General features: G+C 37.6%; 2 protein-coding genes across 2 annotated transcripts; both read left to right on the top strand.

Moving 5' to 3' along the window:
• The first annotated feature begins 1,012 nt into the window (after positions 1-1,012).
• Positions 1,013-12,887, top strand: LOC117984887 (homeobox-like protein HDP1). The gene is made up of 14 exons (XM_069500831.1): positions 1,013-1,137; positions 1,684-1,743; positions 3,270-3,410; positions 4,078-4,191; positions 5,403-5,534; positions 7,475-7,546; positions 8,249-8,296; positions 8,427-8,510; positions 9,243-9,407; positions 9,639-10,127; positions 10,209-11,456; positions 11,571-11,648; positions 12,095-12,154; positions 12,562-12,887. Exons 1-14 carry the CDS (start codon positions 1,126-1,128, stop codon positions 12,646-12,648), a joined length of 2,790 nt encoding a protein of 929 aa, XP_069356932.1. The 5' UTR covers positions 1,013-1,125; the 3' UTR covers positions 12,649-12,887.
• Positions 12,888-20,738: 7,851 nt separating this feature from the next.
• On the top strand, positions 20,739-22,518 carry LOC138402783 (myb-like protein X). The gene is made up of 3 exons (XM_069500853.1): positions 20,739-20,972; positions 21,094-21,258; positions 21,468-22,518. Exons 1-3 carry the CDS (start codon positions 20,937-20,939, stop codon positions 22,491-22,493), a joined length of 1,227 nt encoding a protein of 408 aa, XP_069356954.1. The 5' UTR covers positions 20,739-20,936; the 3' UTR covers positions 22,494-22,518.
• The last annotated feature ends 51 nt before the right edge of the window (positions 22,519-22,569 follow it).

Genomic DNA, 22,569 nt, shown 5'->3' with positions numbered 1-22,569 from the left:
CTAATAAATAATTATGTTTGTTTCAAGATATTTTATTGGCGTATTTTGTAATACATAACGGATAATAACAGATATAAAATGTGTATTTTATTTCTTAACTAGATGAGGCCCGCCTCGCCCGCGTGGATATAGGTTTTTTGAAAATGCCGTGAGAACTCTTTGATTTTCCGGGATAAAAAGTAGCGAATGTCCGTCCCCGGGATGTAAGCTAATTCTGTACCAAATTTCATCTAAATCGGTTAAACTGTTGGGCTGTGAAAAGCTAGCAGATATAGACAGACAGACAGACACACTTTCGCATTTATAATATTAGTATGGAGTATGAATAGTATGACTATGGAAGTATGGATTTAGTTTCTGTTCTATTAAAACTAGCGTTTGGCAATAGTTCACTACGCTGGCCAAGTGCGGATTGGTAGATTTCAATTTCCTTTTGAGAAAAATCCTTTGAGATTATATCATTTCTCTCTAGAGAACTCTCAGTCATGCAGGTTTCCTTATAATACTTTCCGGCGTCAATTAAATAAAGCACACTGCCTCCCCTATTATAAATGTGAAAGTGTGTTTGTTTGTTGGTTTGTCCTTTAATCACGTCGCAACGGAGCAACGCGAACGAATCGACGTTGTTTTTGCATGGGTACTTAATGGGTATAGTTTAAGACCTGGAAAGGGACATGGGCTAGGTGCTTTTTATCCCGGAAAATCAAAGAGTTCCCACGGGATTTTTAAAAACCTAAATCCACGCGTACGAAGTCGCGAGAATCAGCTATTCACTATAATATTAAATTGCTTTAAATGCACATAGCTCCAAAAAGTTATAGGTACATAGCCTGGGATCGAACCCGGACCCCCTATAGGAGGCTGTCGCCTTAACTGTCGTTTATTACTGCTTTTATCGACCGCCATTTCAAAATTTCCTACAGATGTCATTAGATGCAGTTTACCTATCAGTTAGTAATAGAAACGAAATCGTTTAAGCAAAGATAATTGAAGATAAACAGATGTCAGATAAAATATTCATTAGAAATTTGTATATAAATATTATCTAATATTTCTCAATCACTACAAGTCATACAATCATTTAGTTTAGTTAGTTTTGTGATAGTGTCGTGAATCGTGATCGAAATGTATGCTCAGGTATGTATGAAGTCATTTCTTAAGTAATTTAATATGGAATAATTTAGTGGCTGGTTGGAAATGGTTTCTTGACAGACCGACAGACAGACAACAAAGTGATCCTATAAGGGTTCCGTTTTTCCTTTTGAGGTACGGAACCCTAAAAATGTTAATTTTTCGAGAAAATCTGTAATTGGCCATACTTCTGTAATAATCATTTAAGAAACTTATTGTATTATTTCGCTGTTGATTTTCCTATAATAAAAAAAACGCGAAAAACCGAAAAAAAAATTAAAAATCCTATATTTTGTAAACTTTCGCCATAATTGCAAATAAAATATCCGTCTGACGCTAGAGATCAACGAACGTTCCGTGAGTAGGCCACTCGGAGTTTTGCACATTGCGGGTTTGTAAAATATAAATTAGTATTGGTTTGTGTTTAGGTAGTATAACAATAACGCTAAGTATTTGAAAGCGTTCTGGTTACACCCTGTACTAAGTATAAACCCATGGATGGATGGATGGGACCTATTTTATAAAATTGATATTAATTATTATTTCTTTCAGATTATCCTGCTGTTATTTGCTTTACATTCTCTCTCTGCATACACTATAGTACAAATAGAGGTATGTAAAATATCTGTACTTTATTATTCTAAACACAAATCGTATTTTTGTTTCTTTTTTTTTTTTATTCAGATACAAGTTAGCCCTTGACTGCAATCTCACCTGGTGGTAAGTGATGATGCAGTCTAAGATGATAGCGGGCTAACCTGGAAGGGGTATGGCAGTTTTTATTAAACCCATACCCCTTTGGTTTCTACACGGCATCGTACCGGAACGCTCAATCGCTTGGCGGCACGGCTTTGCCGGTTTCTGATGTTCCATGGGGTCACTGATCCAAGACCTAGTGAAATAGGAATAAATCTTCTTTACTATGAAATACTGTTACATCTGGCACCAGCTGTTAACTAATTTAAATTATGTTCATAGACGCATCTATTACCTTTTCTAATATACTTAGTACTTTCAATCCAATCCAATCTAATCAATGAGCCTGTTTGCGTCCACTGCTGGACTGTGGAACCAACTCCCATCGGCGGTGTTCCCACTAGATTATAACATGGGGTTATTCAAGGGGCGGACCAACAAATTCCTAAAAGGCATCGGCGGCTCCTCTGGTGCTGCAAATGTTCATGGGCGGCGGTAATCACTTGACATCAGGTGACCCGCCTGCTCGTTTGCTCGCTATACCTATTAAAAAAAATAAAAAAAATAAAAAAATAAAAACATAGGCCTTTCCAAGAGCGCGCCACCAAACACGGTCCTCTGCCTTCCTCATCCATCCGCTCCCCACCACCTTCTTTAGGTTATCGGTCCAGCGGGCTGGAGGTCGTCCCACACTGCGTTTACCGGTACGCGGTCTCCACTCCATAAAACGTCAGCCCCATCGGCTAGTACTTAGTACTTACTAGTATAAAACTGAAAACTATCTATAATCCGCGACAGGTCGAGATGGCAATCGGGGCAGGCATACCCCGCACACCCGCACGTCACCCGCCCTAGTGTGCAGGGCGTCCCAACCCCGATTGTCATCTTGACCTGTCGCGTACTTTAGATCAAAATGTTTGAATTATTTAGAAGAACCTCGACTGAAACTGTTACAGTGGCGTACGTTTAAGGTACAGTACGGGGCCGAAAGAAATGAACACCGACCTTCAGAAATTTGTAGAGCACTGTCTCTGTCGTTGAGACCGACAAAACGTCATATAGGTATGAGTGACAGAGACAACGCTCTACAAAGCCGAAATGTCATTCTAAATGCCGATGTACATTACTTTAGGTGTAAGGTGCCCCAACGTAGATTCAGTGATCGGTTTTTAGGGTTCCGTAAGATAATAGTAGCAGAGGCTACAAGTAGAAGGCAGGCAAAGCGAAGATCAATAAAAATAGGTCGAAAACGATTCTTACCATCGTACAAGAAATGTAACACTTTTTAATTTTTTTTAATTAGTTATAACTCTACCTATTACAGTTCACGAGATACACCCCGCTGACAGACGGACGCACGGACGGACAGCGGAGGCTTAGTAATAGGGACCCCTTGATACTCTTCGGGTACCCTAAAAAGTATATTATTGAAATGATTTCAGTTGAAAAATGGCACGGAAGTGAGTGAAGTGAAAGAGTTGACAGACAACACAGCGGAGTTCATCAGTGCTGAGTCGAGACTGCCCATTCTGCGCGAGATTATATTTGTCGTCGACAAATGCCTCGGTACACCTGGGGACCAGGTAAGAGAAAGAGAAGAAATTGGTAGTCTGTGGGAACTGCTGATGAAAACTTAAAACTAAGTATGAAATTTAATAACAGTAGGTAAAGTTTTTGGATTGCCAAATTAATTGCACCTAGTTTCTAAAATTAAAGTAAAAGCATATTTGCATATTTGCGGATTTGCGTATATCTATTGATAAGTTCGTATTATTACTCCAGGAATATTTTTGGGGCCCATGGCTACCGGTCCGGGGGGATTTTGGCATAGCGTAGAAATATAATGATTCTGACTTTTTGGCTTATCACTACTTACGCAACCAGAATTGTAACTCCTCTAGTCTACTCTCCAACCCCCTAAGTCAAATCTCAGCCATTAATAGTGCAGTATGGTGCATGCAATGCATGCATTTACCACATAATGTAAAGAGACAGTGTGCTCTGTGCATTCTGTGATCTCTTAAAGTCAAAGTCAAAACGTTTATTCAAAGTAGGTAAAAAATACGCTTTTTGATAGACGGTTTGCATTTGTAAGATGATGATAAATAGTGGTGATAATTTTTACGCGAACTTAGAACTAAAGCTACGTGGGTTCCAAACGCGCCCAGGTCTGAGAAGAGCCCACAACAAACTCAGTCTTGTTTATTAAACCTGTGTACCTAATTCACTATGTCCTTCGTGTTGTTACAGGACAGTACAATTAAGAAGGAAACGCCGCAAGAAAGTCCAATAGAGTTAGACGGATCGCTTCGATCGTTCACTAATGGGCATGGCTACCAATTCGCTAACTGGGAATTAGTTGATGTGAGAATTCGTTTTTTTTTATTCGATTATAAGTTAAACTATGATTACACCTGATGGTAAGTGATTATGCAGAAGAGATGAGTTTATAGCGGGGTTCGATCCTGGACTCTCACCTCAACTTTTCGGCAGTTATGTGCATTTAAGCAGTAATAACCTGCTTTCTGCTGCTTTGAAAACATCGTGAAGAAATCTGCGTAGGTACCTGAGAGATCATAATGTTTTCAAACGAGTTTGAAATCTGTAGGCCTACCTACGTGGCGTGGCGGACTATGGCCTAAACCATTCTCATTCCAAAAGAAAACTCATGCTCAGTTGATCGGGGATGGGTTGAGATGATGATGACGAAACCCTATCCCTTGTCACATGATATACCCAGACGGTATTTATCCCTTTAGTTGTCTGTTATCCCCTAGTCCTAGTCGAAATCCGAAAGTTATTATGTTTGAAGCATGTCGTGACATTAAGGTAGCTCAGTTCGGTGCTTTCTCCATACAAACGTAGGAGGGAAAATACAACAACATTCGATATTGTACGAACAAAACTAAGAATTATATCGATTTATCTCGTCATTATCTAGGTTTATTGATATATAAAATATTGAAAAAAATATTGATTTAAAAGTTACGAGGCTCAAAAGATTCCTATTTTAACACTAAATTAATGACAACTTTGGGCGTAAATAAATAAGATTAGGGATATGAAAATTCTAAAACAATTTATCATTAGACGTTGTTTATTTATTCATTACTTGAAATAACTTTACTTTGCAAACATAAATTCAGCAGTTTTTTCTCAAAAATACTTTTCCTAAACCCTTTTCGCGCGCTTGATTTCAGTGAAAATTATCGTGCCTCTCAACTTTCTCATACAATGTCAAGTGAAAAGCAAACATGTTACCCACGTGCGCTGCCAATTTCGGTCGAGCGTCCTGCGTCACCTTAAAGGTCCAAAAACACTCACGCTGCGCTTCGCGACGCAACGCGGCGTGACGCAGCACGTCAAATATAGTTTATATGAGTTTGTATACTTGAGGTGTCTTGCGTGAGCGACAAACGCGATACCGTTCTTGCGGCCTATATGGCAGTGTGCGGCGAGACGCAGACTGCCATATAGGCCGCATTACGTCGCGTGGTGTCGCGTCGTATTCGTCGCTCACATAGGACACCGCGTAAGTGCGTATGGACCTTAAAGATTACAATGTTATATTGCAGGAACATCAATCACAAGCACATGATAAGGCAGAAGATAAGACTGATAACGACAGTGAAAGTGATGGGTCTGACGCAGATGATTATGATGACACCACCGGTGACGAAACAGATAAACCTGACGATTATTACAAAGTAAGATTCACAAAATCTTCTAAATATTTAAAGGAAAAGGTGACTGACTGACTGATCTATCAACGAACAGGTCAACTGGATGGATCGGGCTGAAATTTGGCATGCAGATAGCTATTATGACGTAGAAAATAGACATGTTATGCTTAACAATCGCAATCGATTGATATTTTTCCCCTAATGACAGCTATAAGACCTACCTACCTACCTGCAAAATTTCATGAATCTAGGTCAACGGGAAGTACCCTGTAGGTTTCTTGACAGACAGACAGACAACAAAGTAATCCTATAAGGGTTCTGTTTTTCCTTTTGAGGTACGGAACTTTCGGAATGGAAAACTTCTGCAAGGAATTTTTTGAAAACTTACATCCACGCGGATGAAGTCGCGGGTATCGCTGGCTGATGCCAGCCAGAATTTAATTTAATTTAATTTAATTTAATTTAATTTAATTTAATTTAATTTAATTTAATTTAATTTAATTTAATTTAATTTAATTTAATTTAATTTAATTTAATTTAATTTAATTTAATTTAATTTAATTTAATTTAATTTAATTTAATTTAATTTAATTTAATTTAATTTAATTTAATTTAATTTAATTTAATTTAATTTAATTCAATTCAATTTAATTTAATTTAATTTAATTTAATTTAATTTAATTTAATTTAATTTAATTTAATTTAATTCAATTCAATTCAATTTAATAGGAAGATACAAAAAACAAAAATACCAAACTTATTCTAGAACATAAAAATTACAAATCGAAAATATCATCTAAACCACCGCAACGAGGCAGGGGTGCCCAGAACGCTGGCAGCGTTACCTCGTTGAATGGCCAGACTAATATGCTGACCGAGGTAACTGCCAGCCCTCCGGTCCCCCGTGGATTCCGCGAGACGGGATGAAAGGTCCTTAAAAAAGGATCTAGCATCCTCGCCCCACGAACCCATGGTCTCCACCCCAAAAGGCACAAATATGAAACTATTTTCTATATTCTCATATTTGCGCCTCTTGGCCCTTTCTGCCTTAGTAGCCGCCGCTCCGGCCGCCACGGAGGTCGCCTGTACGTGTGACAGCGCCAGTGTATCCACACACGTGGCATCCCACACAAGCGACCTACCTTGCTTCCACGGGACAAGAGTCATACCGTCTGGTCTCTTGCCATCGCTACTTGCCAAACCATTTGGTTCCAATACTGCAGGCACATTAGCCGTGACAAGAGACCTACGTATGACTCCGTTCAAGGAAGCATGACGGGAAAAAACGACCGGCACTTTTGGCACAAGCAAGACCGTGGTGACCATATATATGCGTCCACTGCCTCGCCACAATGACAAAGATGTGGCTGTTGAATCCTAGCGCCAAGCCGAAGACCAACCGCGATAGTAAGTGTAAGGTGGTCTAAAAGAGTGCCTATATGAGAGCTTGAAGCCAATAGCTCGATTCTCTCGTAGACACTGCGAGGAGACGCGCGCGATCTCTTGCAGAAGTTGATGAATTTATCAACTCCTGCAAAACGTCTGCACAAAGCGCGTCATCCCACCCCCTTTGAGAAAACAAAGATACCGGCTCATTACTAGGACATGCTAAATTGAAAGCTTCTCTAGCCTCTGCAAAATACGAAAGCTCTATAGAACCCAAAGATGGATTTATAATATTGCCAAAGAGCTTTAACGTACTATACGCAGAAGATAGAAAAGCTGGTATTTGTGATAATACACTGCTACTTTTACGAATGCCTAAACCACCGTAGCGAATTCAATTCAATTCAATTCAATTTAATTTAATTTTATCTCTTATCCAGTCAAAAGTAGTTTACCTGCAAAACAGCCGTCGAATAATACTTAACTAAGAAATACCTAAATTAACCAAGGTTCTTTTCATCTTCTATACAGCTAATCTACTAGGTGAATATGAATTACCTATCAGCTTTATGTTTCAGGCTAAAATATTGAGAAATAGGATGTTTGACAAAATGAAAGAGAAGTACCACAGTAGAACTAAAGGGAGTAATGTAAGTATTTAGCTTCCTTAAGTCAAGTAAGTCCTTCCTGTAAGTCACGAATCACGATCTCCAATTGTGTAAGAATAACGTTTTTATCGTTACCGTAATCGTCAATAAATACTGCCCTCTAATTGGCTGTGAAAAAATGTACCTAAACAGCGAATCAACCAATTAAAGGGCAGAATTTGTTGACGATTACGATAACGATGAATACGTTTTGCGTACACAATCGGGGGGCTGATGTATGTAGAGAAATCAATCAACTCTCATTTCAACTTTGTCTCAAATCTGAGCAAAATACGTTCTACAGATCTCAGCTTGACCTATCAGTCAACTCCTGCACCATTGAACTACCTTTGGCAGGCTAAATTACTTTAAGAAGTTAAAAATTATAGTTACATAATAAACACATTTTTACTATATTTTATAATTTTTATAGTGTTTTACCAACACTTCAAGGATATTTCTTAATAATTTTAAGTACAGATCAAAAATTGCGAACCGGCAGGAATCGAACCCGCGTCTCCTGGGATCGCGCCCGACGCTCTGACCAGTAAGCTACAGCCCGCTTACTGCCAGTGACGAATCCAGCAGACGCGGGTTCGATTCCTGCCGGTTCGCAATTTTTGATCTGTATTTAAAATTATTTAGAACACATTTTTAATTAAGTACTAAAGATTCCGATCTATAAAAAAGTTTATCATTTTGCAGGTTGATCCAACTGAAAAGGTTAGAGAGAAAAGACAAATATACTATCAGGTAGTCTTTTTTTACAGTTCATGTTATTCCTTTTTTTTATGGAAAAAAGAAAAGTGGACAATAACACCTATCTCTATATCAATATATTTTCAAACAATATGTTTACAATAAATATTATATTTTGTTCTAGAACATGCCAGGACCTCAGACCCAACAGAATATAGAACCCACCGCCATCCCGGATTATACGAACAGAATGTTAGTGAATAGACCAGTAAGTGAAGAAAAATAACTGCCTATTAAGTAACTAGCTAAACAAGAATAAGAAAATTAAATGTGAGAACTAAAAATAAATCTTAGAACAACTACACATAGTAACTGTTACAACTAAAACAATTTTAGAATTATCATAGTTTAATGTAAGAATAGCTAAAAGTAACTTAAAAACTAGATTTTGGAACTATTACAATTAAATTAATTAATATTAAGTATAACTCCCAAAACTAATGTAAGAACAACTACAGCTAAATGTGAGAACAGCTGAAATAAAATGAGAGAATATTATTCTCATATCCAAATATTATAATGTAAGAGCAACTAGATGGTTAAAATGTAAGGTCACCCACAGATAAATCTATCATGAGAATATATTTTTAGTTGTAAGAAAGTGAGAATTAGATCACTTGGAATCACTTGGTGGATTTTTATTTTCCCACACTAAGCATATTATCAAGTGCTGTGTAAACAACTACTTCATTTATCACCAAACGCTTAGGTTTTATCTGCGATTTTTTCAGCATGAAAGACAATTTTTTTTTAAATAATATGGGATTTTTTATTTTTCCGGAATATAAACTATAAAGTGAGAGAATTGACGAGCCATGAAAAAGTAACAGCTCTTTCGCATTTTAATTATGAGTAGACATCGATTGATTTTGTTGCATACACCTAAATTAATAAAAACAATAACTTGAATCACAGCACAGGTATTTCATTTATTTTTCAGCCTTACGACAATTCTCAAAAAGTAATGAGTCCTGTTTTAATTGATGAACACGGAAATATTTTGTATGATAACATGAATACTGTGTATTCCGGTGGTAGACAGATTGGCAGTATACCTGGAACGTATGGCATGAATGTAAATAACGATCAAGGTTACTATTTGAACGTAAGTAGAATACTTCAGCTGAACATAGATGATTTACAGTTAAACTAAGGTTAGGAATGTAAAAAAAATTGCACAAGCGTCTGGGTCACAATATTTACACTACGTATAAAACCTACAATTTAAATTTACAAAAAAAAACTAGAATTTATCATACAATATATTCATTACTTGAACTTATATAATCCAAATAAGAATAAAAATATGTGCTATTAAATGTCTCTATTTTTTCAGCACATGCAAAATGAACCTATCTATAACCAACATATCATAAACCAGCCTGTTCAGCAAAGGCCAATTGAAAGTTACACATTAAATAATAACCCCTATAAACAAATAATACAATCAAATACACCCAACGTTGAATTAAGAAACTTTAACCAAATACCTACGTCAGACATATATGAGATAGATAATACACAGAAATCAAATCAGGTTCCAAATTATGAACTCCTTAAAGAAATGGAAAATAGAAATAAAAATGTAACTCAAAAAACTGATATAGAAAAAACAATAAACAGTAATGAAGCAAACAAAGCGGTTAGACACAATAAAGAAATGTTACATAACGTTAACCAAATGAGTAAAACGATCGGAAGTATCACAGAAAAAGTTAAAGATAGGTTTGCTAGTATAAACGGAATACTAAATACACCTGAAGGAAGAAAGCTGCTTACACATTATGAAATGATTATGGCGGGGGATAAAAAAGAAATTGCAAACGTAAGTTTAAGCTTTAATAATAATTTTCATCTGAAGTTCTGATTAAGTAGTTATTTTGATAGTAATGTAAGTATATTTCAGGATATTGCAGCTGCAGCCCAATACGTACACGCTGCCAATTATACAGCACCGGATTTCAAGAATATTACCAAATATGATAAACTAGAAGTTAAACCTAATACCACCATAGCTATGAATAATGTAGGAAACGAAAATATGATAGAGAGTAATTGTAGCAATAAAGGAAATATAGCCAATAGCTCATTAATTGAAGTTGCAAAAAATATGGACATTAAAATTAATGAAGACACTAAAAACCAAGTGGAAAATACAGTCATCTCAAATACAGTAAATACTACTACCAATAATACTACTACTTGTAACGAAACCAAGAGCATTGAAAAAGTTAAAAATAAGGAATCCACATTAGATTCCGTGAATATAGAAAGTTTTAATGAGACTTCAACTACAGAAGATAATGGATCCACAACTAATCAAACAGTCATTGAAAACAAAATATATAATAACCCGGAATATCATACAGCCACAGTAATACTTACTACTACTTGTAACGAAACCATGAGCATTGAAAAAGATAAGGAATCCACTTTAGATTCCGTAAATATAGAAAGTTTGAATGAGACTTCAACTACAGAAGATAATGAATCCACAACTAAACAGACAGTCATTGAAAACAAAATATATAACCCAGAATATCCTACAGCCACTGTAAAACTTACTACCACTTGTAATGAAACCACGAGTATTGAAAAAGATAAAAAAAAGATATCTACATTAGATCCCGTGAATATAGAAAGTTTCAATGAGACTTCAACTATAGAAGATAATAAGTCCACAACTAATCAGACAGGCATTGAAAACAAAATACATAATTACCCGGACTATCCGTCAGCCACAGAAATACTTGCTACTAATTGTAACGAAACCACGAACATTAAAAAAGATAAAAATAATAAATCTAGATTAGATCCCGTGAATATAGAAAGTTTCAATGAGACTTCCACTACAGAAAATAATGAAGCCACAACTAATCAGACAATCATTGAAAACAAATATAATAACCCGAAATATCCTACAGCCACAGTAACACTTACTGTTACTTGTAACGAAACCACGAGCATTGAAAAAGATAAAAATAAGGAATCTAGATTAAATCCCGTTCATATAGAAAGTTTCAATGAGACTTCATCTACGGAAGTAAAAGAGGAAAGTAAAGGCGAAACGTTAATGTGTGCAGAATTTATTGAAGAAATTAAAACAGACACTTCTGTAGCAAGTAAAATAAGTGAAGAAAACTGCAGCAGCAAAGTATGTAAACTTAAACAATTTACTTCTTTATATATTTTACGCTATTATCTTTCTTCACACATGTAATAAATAGGTGATAAGTACCTATTATGAAAATTATTTTATTTATTTTAGGAAAAATGTAATGCTGATGATGATAATAAAACTGATAAAAAGTACGATAACCTTAACTTAGATGACTTGTTTGACAAGGTATGTACAAAATTCAAACATTATTTTAAAGTGATAGCAATTAATGATAATCTTTCAAGTTTAGGTAATTTAGTAAGGGTACCTAATTTCCTACTCATTAGCGTATAATTTATAAACATATACGTTGAGTATAGTATGCGACACGTCGCAATGGCAATCGGGGAGCGAACGCCCCGCACACCCGCACAACCCGCGCGCTAACCCAGGTGCGGGAAAGCGCGGGTGATGTGTGGGTGTGCGGGGCATCCCCCCGCCTCATACCCCAATTGCAATCTCGATCTGTCGCGGACCATAGGTTCCTGCGGCAGTGGAGCGGTGCGGGAGGGGTGTGATGACGTGACGCAAGAGCTCTGTGATTCGTCAACTTGTGACATCCGTCACCCCTCCCCTCCCGCACCGCTCTACTACCGTAGGAGCATCCTCAGATAATTCTATTTTATTTGTAGGATGAGTTTTGGGATTGGCTTTCAAAATGGACATCAGCTTATATGGAAATTCTACAAGAGGTAAGATTCACAGATAAACTATTTAGTCTAAATATATAAAAAGAAAAGGTGACTCACTGACTGACTGATCTATCAACACACAGCTCAAACTACTGGATGGATCGGGCTAAAATTTGGCACGCAGATAGCTATTATGACGTAGGCATCCGCTAAGAAAGGATTTTTGAAAATTCAACCCCTGTGAGTGAAATATGGGTTTGGTGTAGTCCACGCGGACGAAGTCGCGAGCATAAGCTAGTTAGACATCAAAAAGAAAAAGAAAGAATGAAAGAAAATAAAACCTCGGTGAACATCATGAGAAAACCATGGCACAAATGTATGTCTAGACACGGCAAATAATAATATGGTGTTTCTTACTTTGCATTTTAAAGCATGGCTTTCACCTTTAACTTTTCATTTTTCAACAGAACATCGAAATAATTGTCAAAGAAGAAGTAACTAAGCAATTGTATGAGATCTTTTGGAAGAAGGAAGAGACAACAACATTGGAATAAGCGACGTGTAATAGAAGATGGAAAAATAAATATGATGAGGATATCCTGTCCTGAAAATGCATTAAAAACTTATTTTTACTTCGCTACTCCGACACCTGCAAATGTAGCGTCCACTTAGGGAGACATATCATTTATCCTGAGGATGTTACTTCAGCGGCCACAGGATTTGACAAGGAAGTGTGAAGTGGAGGCAAACACAATAGATCAGAGACGATCGCAGTGATTCAGAGATATAAAGGATCTGTATAGCCCCAAAGAAGAAGAAGAAGAAGAAGGATAATTTTATCTCAATTTTTGGAAATTTTGAGACTCGGAATTTTTTTAAAATCTCGATCATGATACTTATACTTATATTAAGTTTTAAGAACCAAAAACAACTTACAATGTTCTTCCTTGCCGCAGGTGTCGACTTACGAGTATATATACAGGCTTAGCGCATAACGGAGTACAGTACGCAGCAGAAAGTAATGTACATCGGCCTTTAGAATGACATTTTGGCTTTGTACTTGTAGAGCGTTGTCTCTGTCACTCATACCTATATGACGTTTTGCCGGTCTCAAGGACACGGACAACGCGCTACAAATCTGCTATCTCCTTCTAAATGTAGATGTACATTACTTTCTGCCGCGTACTGTAGGTTCCTGCGGTAGTGGAGCGGTGCGGGAGGGGGAGGGGTGTGATGACGTGACGCGAGAGCTCAGTGATTCGTCAACTTGTGACATCCGTCACCCCTCCCCTCCGTCACCGCTCCACTACCGTAGGAACCTATGCGCTATACCGCCTATACCTATAGTATATATTTTATTGTAGTAGGTAGGTATAATCCGCGATAGGTCGAGATGGCAATCGGGGAGGGAACGCAACGCACGCCCGCACAGCGCCCGCGCGAACCCAGTGCGGGCGAGCGTGGGTGACGTGCGGCTGTACGGGGCGTCCCCCCGCCTCATATCCCGATTGCCATCTCGACCTGTCGCGTACTATAGTAAGGACTTGGTTTTAAATCAAAACTAATGTTGACTCATTCTCAATGTCGAGCTACACCAGTCTTTCTTGTAAGCATATTAATAAGAATTAATTACTTATTCTAATTAGAGATGTATTTTATTTATTTTTATCAAAGAAGTAGGTAATTAAACTATTAATAAACTTAAATCTAAAAAAAAAACAACATTAAATTAAAACTAAAATAAATTAAATTAAATCTAAAACCACGTCGAGACTACCGCAGCGAGGCATTGTACCCAAGAAGCTGGCAGCATTACCCCTTTGGATGGCCAAACTAATTCTTTGACCAAGGTAGCTGCCAGCTCTCAGGTCCCCGGTTGACTCGATAACTCTTTTCGCAATTTCTTCAAAAAGAGCTCGAGCCCCCGGGCCCCACGGCCCCAAGGTCTCCACACCAAAAGGCACGAATACGAAGCTCCCATCGAGGTTTTCATATTTGCGCCTCTTGGCCTGTTCGGCGCTGATGGCCGCTGCACCCGCCATAGAGGAGGTCGCCTGAATGTGGGATGCAGCTTAAGTGTCTACACAAGTTGCATCCCAAACAAGCGACCTGCCCATCTTCCACGGTACGAGCGTCATACCATCAGGTCTCTTGCCATCGCTACGTGCCAAACCAATAGGTTCTAGTACAGCTGGCACATGGGCGGTGGCAAGGGACCTCCGGATGATGTCGTTAAGATTAGAGATTAGGTAAATATAATAGATAGGTTTACTGTTAATAAATGAAACATGTAAGTATATGCCATATAGTTTAATTTTTGTTTCCATTACCAAATATAAAAACCGGCCAAGTGCGAGTCAGGCTCGCGCACCGAGGGTTCCGTAGTAGATACAGTCGTTTTATTCGACATTTTGCACGATAATTGAAAAACTATGATTCATAAAAATAAATAAAAATCTGTTTTAGAATCCACAAGTGAAGCCCTTTCACATGATACCCCACTTGATATCAGTTATCTTACTTTGATAATTAAAAATACTAATTATTAGTTCATGACCAAAATTTAATTTTTTTTTTGTGTGATGTAACCACAAATTCCTTTTTCCTTTTGAGTTTTTCGTTTTTCCTTTTGAGGCACGGAACCCTAATAATACTGGCTGATACCCGCGACTTCGTCCGCGTGGATTTAGGTTTTTAAAAATCCCGTGGGAACTCTTTGCTTTCCCGGGTTAAAAGGTAGCCTATATCACTCTCCAGGTCTTTAAATATAGGTACCCATGCAAAAAATCACGACGATCCGTTGCTCCGTTGCGACGTGATTGAAGGACAAACCAACAAACCAATAAACCAACAAACAAAAAAACACACTTTCGCATTTATAATATGGGTACCTACTGGTAGGTAACTTGTTATCAGAGATCAAATATCGCATTAAGTAATTGCTTATTCAATTAAGGTTCAGCTTTGGTGCTTACCTGTGGTATTTACTATCGAACTAAGTATATATTTTAATCAATGAAATCATCGTGTCCGCGTGGATTTAGGCTTATAACTATCCCGTAGGAACTCTGGTTTCTCGGGATAACAAGTAGCCTATGACACTCTCCAGATCTTTGACTAAACCCATGCAAAAAATCACGTCAGACCGTTGCTCCGTTGAGACGTGATTGAAAGACAAACCAACCAACTAACAAACAAATAGTGTACTGATTCATACCTATTTGTCTATGGGATAGGTTTCCCGTGCCATGCGAAGCCGCACGGGTCAACTAGTCGAATTGAAATGTTTGGCCCGTTGACTAAGATACTGGTAGATCATCATCATCACCAACCGATAGACGCCCACAGCTGGACATAGGTCTCTTGTAAGGACTTCCACACGCCACGGTCTTGCGCCGCCTGAATCCAGCGGCACCCTGCGACTTGCCTAATGTCGTCCGTCCACCTAGTGGGGGGGCCTCCCAACGCTGCGCTTTCCGGTGGAAGGTCGCCATTCCAGCACCTTGGGACCCCAACGTCTAGCGGTTTTCGAACTATGAGCCCTGCCCATTGCTACTTCAGTTCGCCACCCGCTAAGCTATGTCAGTTACTCTAGTTCTCCTACGGATCTCCTCATTTCTGACTTGATCACGTAGAGAAACTCCAAGTATAGTTCTCTCCATCGCCCGCTGAGTGACTCTGAGCTTTCTTATGAGGCCCATAGTTAGCGACCATGTCTCGGATACATAATATTAGTAATAATTAGTCATTACTGGCAACACGCACTATTCGAAGACTTTGGTAGATATTAAGTAATGACTATATAATTTTGTCCCTAATTAGTAAATTAAGCGGTAACGGGACAGCATGATTTAGTTAAGATAAGAGATGACACACAGATAAAAGATAAAATATTAATTAGTTTAGTCAGTATATAAATATATCAAATAGTTGGGCGATTTATTTGCATTTAGTCTGTGCTGTGCTAGTGAGTGACATTACAAAATGGAAATACAGGTATGTATTCCAAATAGAAAACCGGCCAAGTGCGAGTCAGGCTCGCGCAATGAGGGTTCCGTACTACAGTCGTATTTTTTCGACATTTTGCACGATAATTCAAAAACTATGATGCATAAAAATAAATAAAAATCTGTTATAGAATGTACAGGTGAAGACCTTTCATATGATAGCCCAGATATAGTCACTCACTTCGAAAGTTGAAAATACTAATTATTAGTTCATGACCACAATTAATTTTTTTTGTGTGATCTAACCCTAAATTCACGGTTTTCAGATTTTTCCCCAAATGTCAGCTATAAGATCTACCTACCTGCCAAATTTCATGATTCTAGGTCAACGGGAAGTACCCTGTAGGTTTCTTGACAGACAGACAGACAGACAGACAGACAGACAGAGAGACAGACAGACAACAAAGTGATCCTATAAGGGTTCCGTTTTTCCTTTTGAGGTACGGAACCCTAAAAAAGATTCTAAGCAGTATTATCTGACTTTAAAACGCACATCCGAAAAGTTAGAGGTGTGTGCCCGGGATCGAACCCCCGACCTCCGACTAGCAGGCGGACATCCTAACCACAAGGCTCACACAGCAGACAACGCTGTACAAAGCCGAAATGTCATTCTAAAGGCAATCTACTTATTTTCTGCTGCGTACTGTAGGGCGATTGTCTAAAACCTGCATCAATCATTATTACAATCTCAATTGTTCTGATTTGCTGAATTTGTGCGATTCTTGTTGCAACAATGCATTGTAGCCAATAGTGAGCGAACGTTAACCAATCAGATCAGAGATGATTGCGATCGTGACATTGTAGCTGTCATTCTCCCGCAATCACGCAGCTTTATGTACCATGATGATGCCTATGAATTTGTTCAGCGGCCCTACCGCGGTTGTTTGACAGCTACAATGTCACGATCGCAATCATCTCTGATTGGTTAATGCTCGCTCACTATTGGCCACAATGCATTGTTGCAACAAAAATCGCACAAATTCAGCCAATCAGAACAATTGAGATTATAATAATGATTGATGCAGGTTTTAGACAATCGCCCTACAGGTGAATTTTCTTTAAAATCCCGAGGTAACTCTTTTATTCTCCGGGATAAAAAGAAATCTAGTAGCTCGTAGCTTTAGTTTTAAGTTTGCGCAATATCACCACCACTATATCTTACAAATCCAACATCTGACCATCAAAAAGAGTAATTTATTACCTCTTTTGAATAAATCATTTGACTTTGACTTTGACTTCTACTTATGTCGTTTCCTGAGAGCAAGAGCTCTCGGTAACAAATTTCATCAAAATCTCTTTTAAACGGATGGGCCTTGAAAAGCTAGCTCAGACAGACAGGCAGACTTTCGCAATTATAATGTTAGTATGGAAATGGACTGCTGAGCCAGATTTTTCAGCGAAATTAACAATAACGTGTTTATACCTACTTATCTCATATTTTTTTGCAGATAGTTCTACTGCTGTTTGCTTTTCGTACAATTTCTGCGCAACTTATGGTATGTACCTAACTTTACCTTTCTTTGTCTTTATAGTCGTGTTCCTCATTGCTGAAGGTCGTGACCCCAGTCCATTAATCCTATAATGATAGTTCAAGTTCTCTTGGGATAATGCTGCGGTGGTTTCTCATATCCTTCCGCATACTCGACTAAGAAGAACGAGATTTCGATTCTTAGGTTAATTTACAGTTATTATCAGATGTTAGTGATAATAACCGGGACCGGTGGGTGCGCTCCGAGACACAGTGGTATCAAAAAGGCCAAATTCGGACCTCCAAAGTCGGTCACCCATCCAGCTACTGACTTGGGTCAACGTTGTTTAACAATCGCAATCGATAGATATGCGTTCCTCTTAACTCTACCTAGATAAGTTCCTCTGTATTACATTTTGTTATTGGTTTATTTATTCAAGTACTCACGTAGCTAATAACTGAAAACTAAAACATAATAATTAGTAGGTAGGTACATATACCTTTATGCAAAAGACGTGCTTATAATCTACTCGTTTATCTAGGTATTGGTGAGATTTATTCCAGAAGCCCTAAAAAATAACATGTGTGGTAAAATTAAATTTTGGTAATGCTGGGTAGGTGTTGAAATTTTTGCATAATAATTAAGCTACCTATATAGTACCTACCTACTTTTTATTAATATGTGAAACATTATGTATTTAAGTAGCTTATGCTCGCGACTTCGTCCGCGTGGACTACACGAATTTTAAAACCCTATTCACCCCCTTATGGGTTGAATTTTCAAAAATCCTTTTTTAGCGGATGCCTACGTCATAATAGCTATCTGCATGCCAAATTTCAGCCCGATCCGTCCAGTAGTTTGAGCTGTGCGCTGATAGATCAGTCAGTCAGTCAGTCAGTCAGTCACCTTTTCCTTTTAATTTAGATTAAACTTTGTTCTAGAACATACCACTACCGCCTACGCTACCTGATTTAGATATCTCTTCGTTCCCGGAATACATGCAGCGATTATTAGCGAATAGACCGGTAAGTAAACAAAACGGTGACCTATTAGAAAGGCTGAGATCTTATGGAGCGTATAGTTCGCGACAGGTTGAAATAGCAATCGAGGTATGAGGCGGGAAGTCGCCCCGCACACCCGCGCTCGCCCGCACTGAATAAGTGCGGGGGCTGTGCGGGCGTGCGGAGCGTTTCCTTCCCGATTGCCATTTCAACCTGTCGCTTACTAAAGTACCTAATTGAAATGTATTTTGGCTTTACTCAGACAAGTTTTTAAATAAAAAAATAGCGAGCAAACGAGCAGGCGAGTTACCTGATGTTGAGTGATTACCGCCGCCCATGAACATTTGCAGCACCAGAGGAACCGCCAATGCGTTTTCGGCCTTTCAGGAATTTGTTGGTCCGCCCCTTGATTAACCCCATTTTGAATTAAAGTGAGACAGATTTATGTTAGCGATATAACGCAGTCTCGTTTTAACAGTAAGTTTGATCAAAGGTACAATGCACTCTATCTATCTCAACCTTAAAGTCAAAGTAGCTCCAGGTTTAAAAAAAAAATATTTTCAGTCTGTAATATCCGTTGACAAACCAAATAATCATGAAGCGGGCAAGGGAAATGGAAATATTTTACATAATCATCTGAATTATCAGAATCCTGTACAAAACATTGGCATACCTAGAACAAATGGTATGAACCCAACAAGTCATCAAGGATACTCTCTAAATGTAAGTATGGATTATTTTAAGAGACTCTCTAAGAGTCCCCGCAGACCACAAACTTTTTATCGGCCGATAGTTTGGTCGGTTTCTTAATCAGTATGTAAGTGCCCAAATTATAACGATTAGGTACATCTTCATACTGATTAAGAAACCGACCAAACTATCGGCCGATAAAAGTTTGTGGTCTGCGGGGACTCTTAAGCTCTAAAACCTATGCGCTGTCAGACTAGTTACTTTCTTTCTTTATAGTGTGTACTTGCAGTAGGTACCTACGCGGCAGAAAGTAATGTACATCGGCCATAAGAATGACATTTCGGCTTTGTAGATCGTTGTCTCTGTCACTCATACCTATATGACGTTTTGTCGATCTCAACGACAGAGGCAATGCTCTACAAATCTGCTATCTTCTGCTAAAGGTCGATGTACATTACTTTACAGTACGCGGTAGAAGCTGTAACGTTCACAAATGCTAATATTAATAATTTTCCTTATTTTCAGCGCATTAACAACCTCAAATCTGAACCTGAGTACGTGCCACACGCTCTTAGGAAACCACACACATATGGAATGCATTTGAGAGGTGATAAGGGAGAAATTTGGAATGTAAGTTTCTAAACTAATGATTTTAAGCTTATTTCGTGGTTTACCGACACATTTTCGACGTATGTCGAAATAGCGGCAGTTAAAAATCGTCTAATGAATCGTGGTATATTATGTACCCGTTTTATACAATACAATGAGTTTGTAAATATTTTTTTAATTTACTTGTTGAGAAGTGCCGTAGTCATCGATCACCAAGTTTGCATGGGATACACCTTACAGTAACCGGTTAAATAAATTAAAAAAACGTCGAAATTGACTGGAATCGGACGGAAATTTAAGTAGCGACATCAAAAAAATCAACAGAACAAACGCTTCTATTTAAAACACTTTATTTTATCAAAGGCCCGTTAAAGTTTACATTTTTTGTATGTTTCAGCATGTTAGCGGAAATCGCTTGTATGTTGACGTTGCACCATCAAAATCTGTCCATCCTAAACCAGAATATTTAGAAACAACTTCTCAGATCATACTAGAAGAAGGCCCTGCAATCACAGAATCACCAAAAGATAAAAACATTAATAATTCTTATCACTCTTCAATCTCAAGTTTAAAATCTGATTTTCTATACTATGTTCCCCAATATTTATCACAAGAAATCCCTAATAATGTAGAAGTTCAGAAAGGAAATAAAGTTAACCACAATGAAAATTCCCATCAAAATGCTCCCTCAACTTCAACACCAAAACCAGTTACACTATATTATACGACTGCTCAGCCTTTATCAGAAGAAATCCCTAATAATGTAGAAGTTCAGAAAGATAAAAATGTTAACCACAATGATGATTCCCATCAAATTTTTCCGGCGATTTCAACGTCTAAACCTGAAATATACTATTCGACACCTCAGCCTTTATCAGAAGAAATCCCTGCCATCGTAGACTATCAAGGTAGTGCAGTAAATTCTAAAGAAAATGAAAACAGTGTAGAAATTCCAAAAGAAAGCAATGGAAATACAATTTCAAAAGATAAAATAGAACAATCCTTTGGTGCTACGATTGGTTCTAACAAAGAAAATAAGATCTATCAATCACCAAAAACCTTTGGAATGCATCTTACTGGCGATCATGGATATGTTTGGAATGTAAGTATAAAATCACTAAAATAACATTAAAACATCATAAAAAATATAATTTAAAAGATCCCGTACTATATGATATACCTACCTACGCAATTTTTAAATATCCCAAACCATATCTTTTCAGGAATTAACAAGTCCTGGAATCCATTACAACGTAGGTGAATTGGAAATAAGTGATACTACTAATCCGATACCTGAAGAAGAGATCTATCCTTTTGAAAAATTAAGAAGGAAGGAAGATACGCCTTCCAATAATATGATACCAGAATTAGATGACCAGTTAAAAAAGGTACGTAACTAGCTAGTTGAAATATGTATAATAAATAAGTGGTAGAAAGTTTAATTACATACGTAAAATAATCTTCGTGACATCTCCAAACAACAAAAAATAAGAAGAAATAAATATTATTTCATAAATAGGTACAACAATAATTTCTAATCGTCTTTTATTTATTTTATTTTTAAAATTTATGACTTGTTATTGTTACTTTTTAACAGGACATTAAAAAATTTATCAAAAAAGAAGTAGCGAGACAGCTAGAAAAGGCTTTTAATAAAATAGATGCAGACAGAAACAATGGTAGTGAAAATAACAACGGCGGTGATGTGGAAGGCAAAGAAGATGAAACAAATAACGACAACAAAAGTGATCACAATAATTATGGTAGCATAATCGGCAATGGTAAAATCACAAACGTATTCGTCTTCTATCCAAATGATAAAAATAAGAAATCCGTTGTTAGTGACAACTCGATTTTGAGCAAACCAGTGAATGAAATTTTAAACGATATGTTGAACAAAAATACTAATAAAAATAAGCCTGATCGGGATGTATCAATACCTGCGGGACCTAATCAACAAAACACGATTCTAACTAACCCAACAAATATGAGATTTGAAAAATTCAAAGAAAATGACATCACAACGCAGACTACTGAAGCAACATCTAAAGTTGACGTAACAACTGTTGAAAGTGCTCCAAAAGATCAAGATAATCAAACTACACAGAATGCCACTGCAGAAGATGTTATTACAAAAGCAAAAACAGATGAAAGCACAACTATTAATTCAATAGGATCTTCTATAGACGATGAGAGTACAACTGCAAAAGAATCTTCTATAGAAGATATCAAAACAGAGGCTACTTTAACTGAAAGCAGTTCCACAGAACCTATCAAGAATTCTTCTGTGCAGGAAAATGACAGTAATAATGAGACAGCATCACAAGCTACTCTAAGCAATGAAGAAGTTGAATTAACGACTGAAGAATCTAACAATACCAATGAATCTGAAAAAAAATCAACCGATGAATTAAACGAAATTGGAGACCAACACAGTAACGAAACGCAAGCGACACCCAATATAAATAATGAAGATGCAGAATCAACATCTATTTCAACAAATGCTGAAGATGCTGATGCAGTCACACCTGACGATAGTGTTACTAGTGAAGGAACCGTTAAAGTGGATCCCTCTGAAGATGTGACCACAGACGCCACTGCACCGGAGGCACCGGAGCAGTGAGCTCTCTCCGGCTTTTTCTCCGGAGAAAATAGATTAATCTTTGGGTCTTGTTTTACTGGAACACAACACAACTCAT

Source organism: Maniola hyperantus, chromosome 9 (assembly GCF_902806685.2).
Source record: "Maniola hyperantus chromosome 9, iAphHyp1.2, whole genome shotgun sequence".
Lineage (NCBI taxonomy): Eukaryota > Metazoa > Arthropoda > Insecta > Lepidoptera > Nymphalidae > Maniola > Maniola hyperantus.
This window is presented reverse-complemented; position numbering and strand designations above follow the sequence as displayed.

Excerpts from the sequence above, each read along its gene's own strand:
- LOC138402783 (XM_069500853.1), top strand. The coding sequence starts at position 20,937 with ATGCATCTTACTGGCGATCATGGATATGTTTGGAAT. Across the intron at positions 20,973-21,093 it reads ATCATGGATATGTTTGGAAT|GAATTAACAAGTCCTGGAAT; the intron begins GTAAGTATAAAA and ends ATATCTTTTCAG. Across the intron at positions 21,259-21,467 it reads TAGATGACCAGTTAAAAAAG|GACATTAAAAAATTTATCAA; the intron begins GTACGTAACTAG and ends ACTTTTTAACAG.
- LOC117984887 (XM_069500831.1), top strand. Across the intron at positions 9,408-9,638 it reads ATCAAGGTTACTATTTGAAC|CACATGCAAAATGAACCTAT; the intron begins GTAAGTAGAATA and ends CTATTTTTTCAG. Across the intron at positions 11,649-12,094 it reads TAGATGACTTGTTTGACAAG|GATGAGTTTTGGGATTGGCT; the intron begins GTATGTACAAAA and ends TTTTATTTGTAG.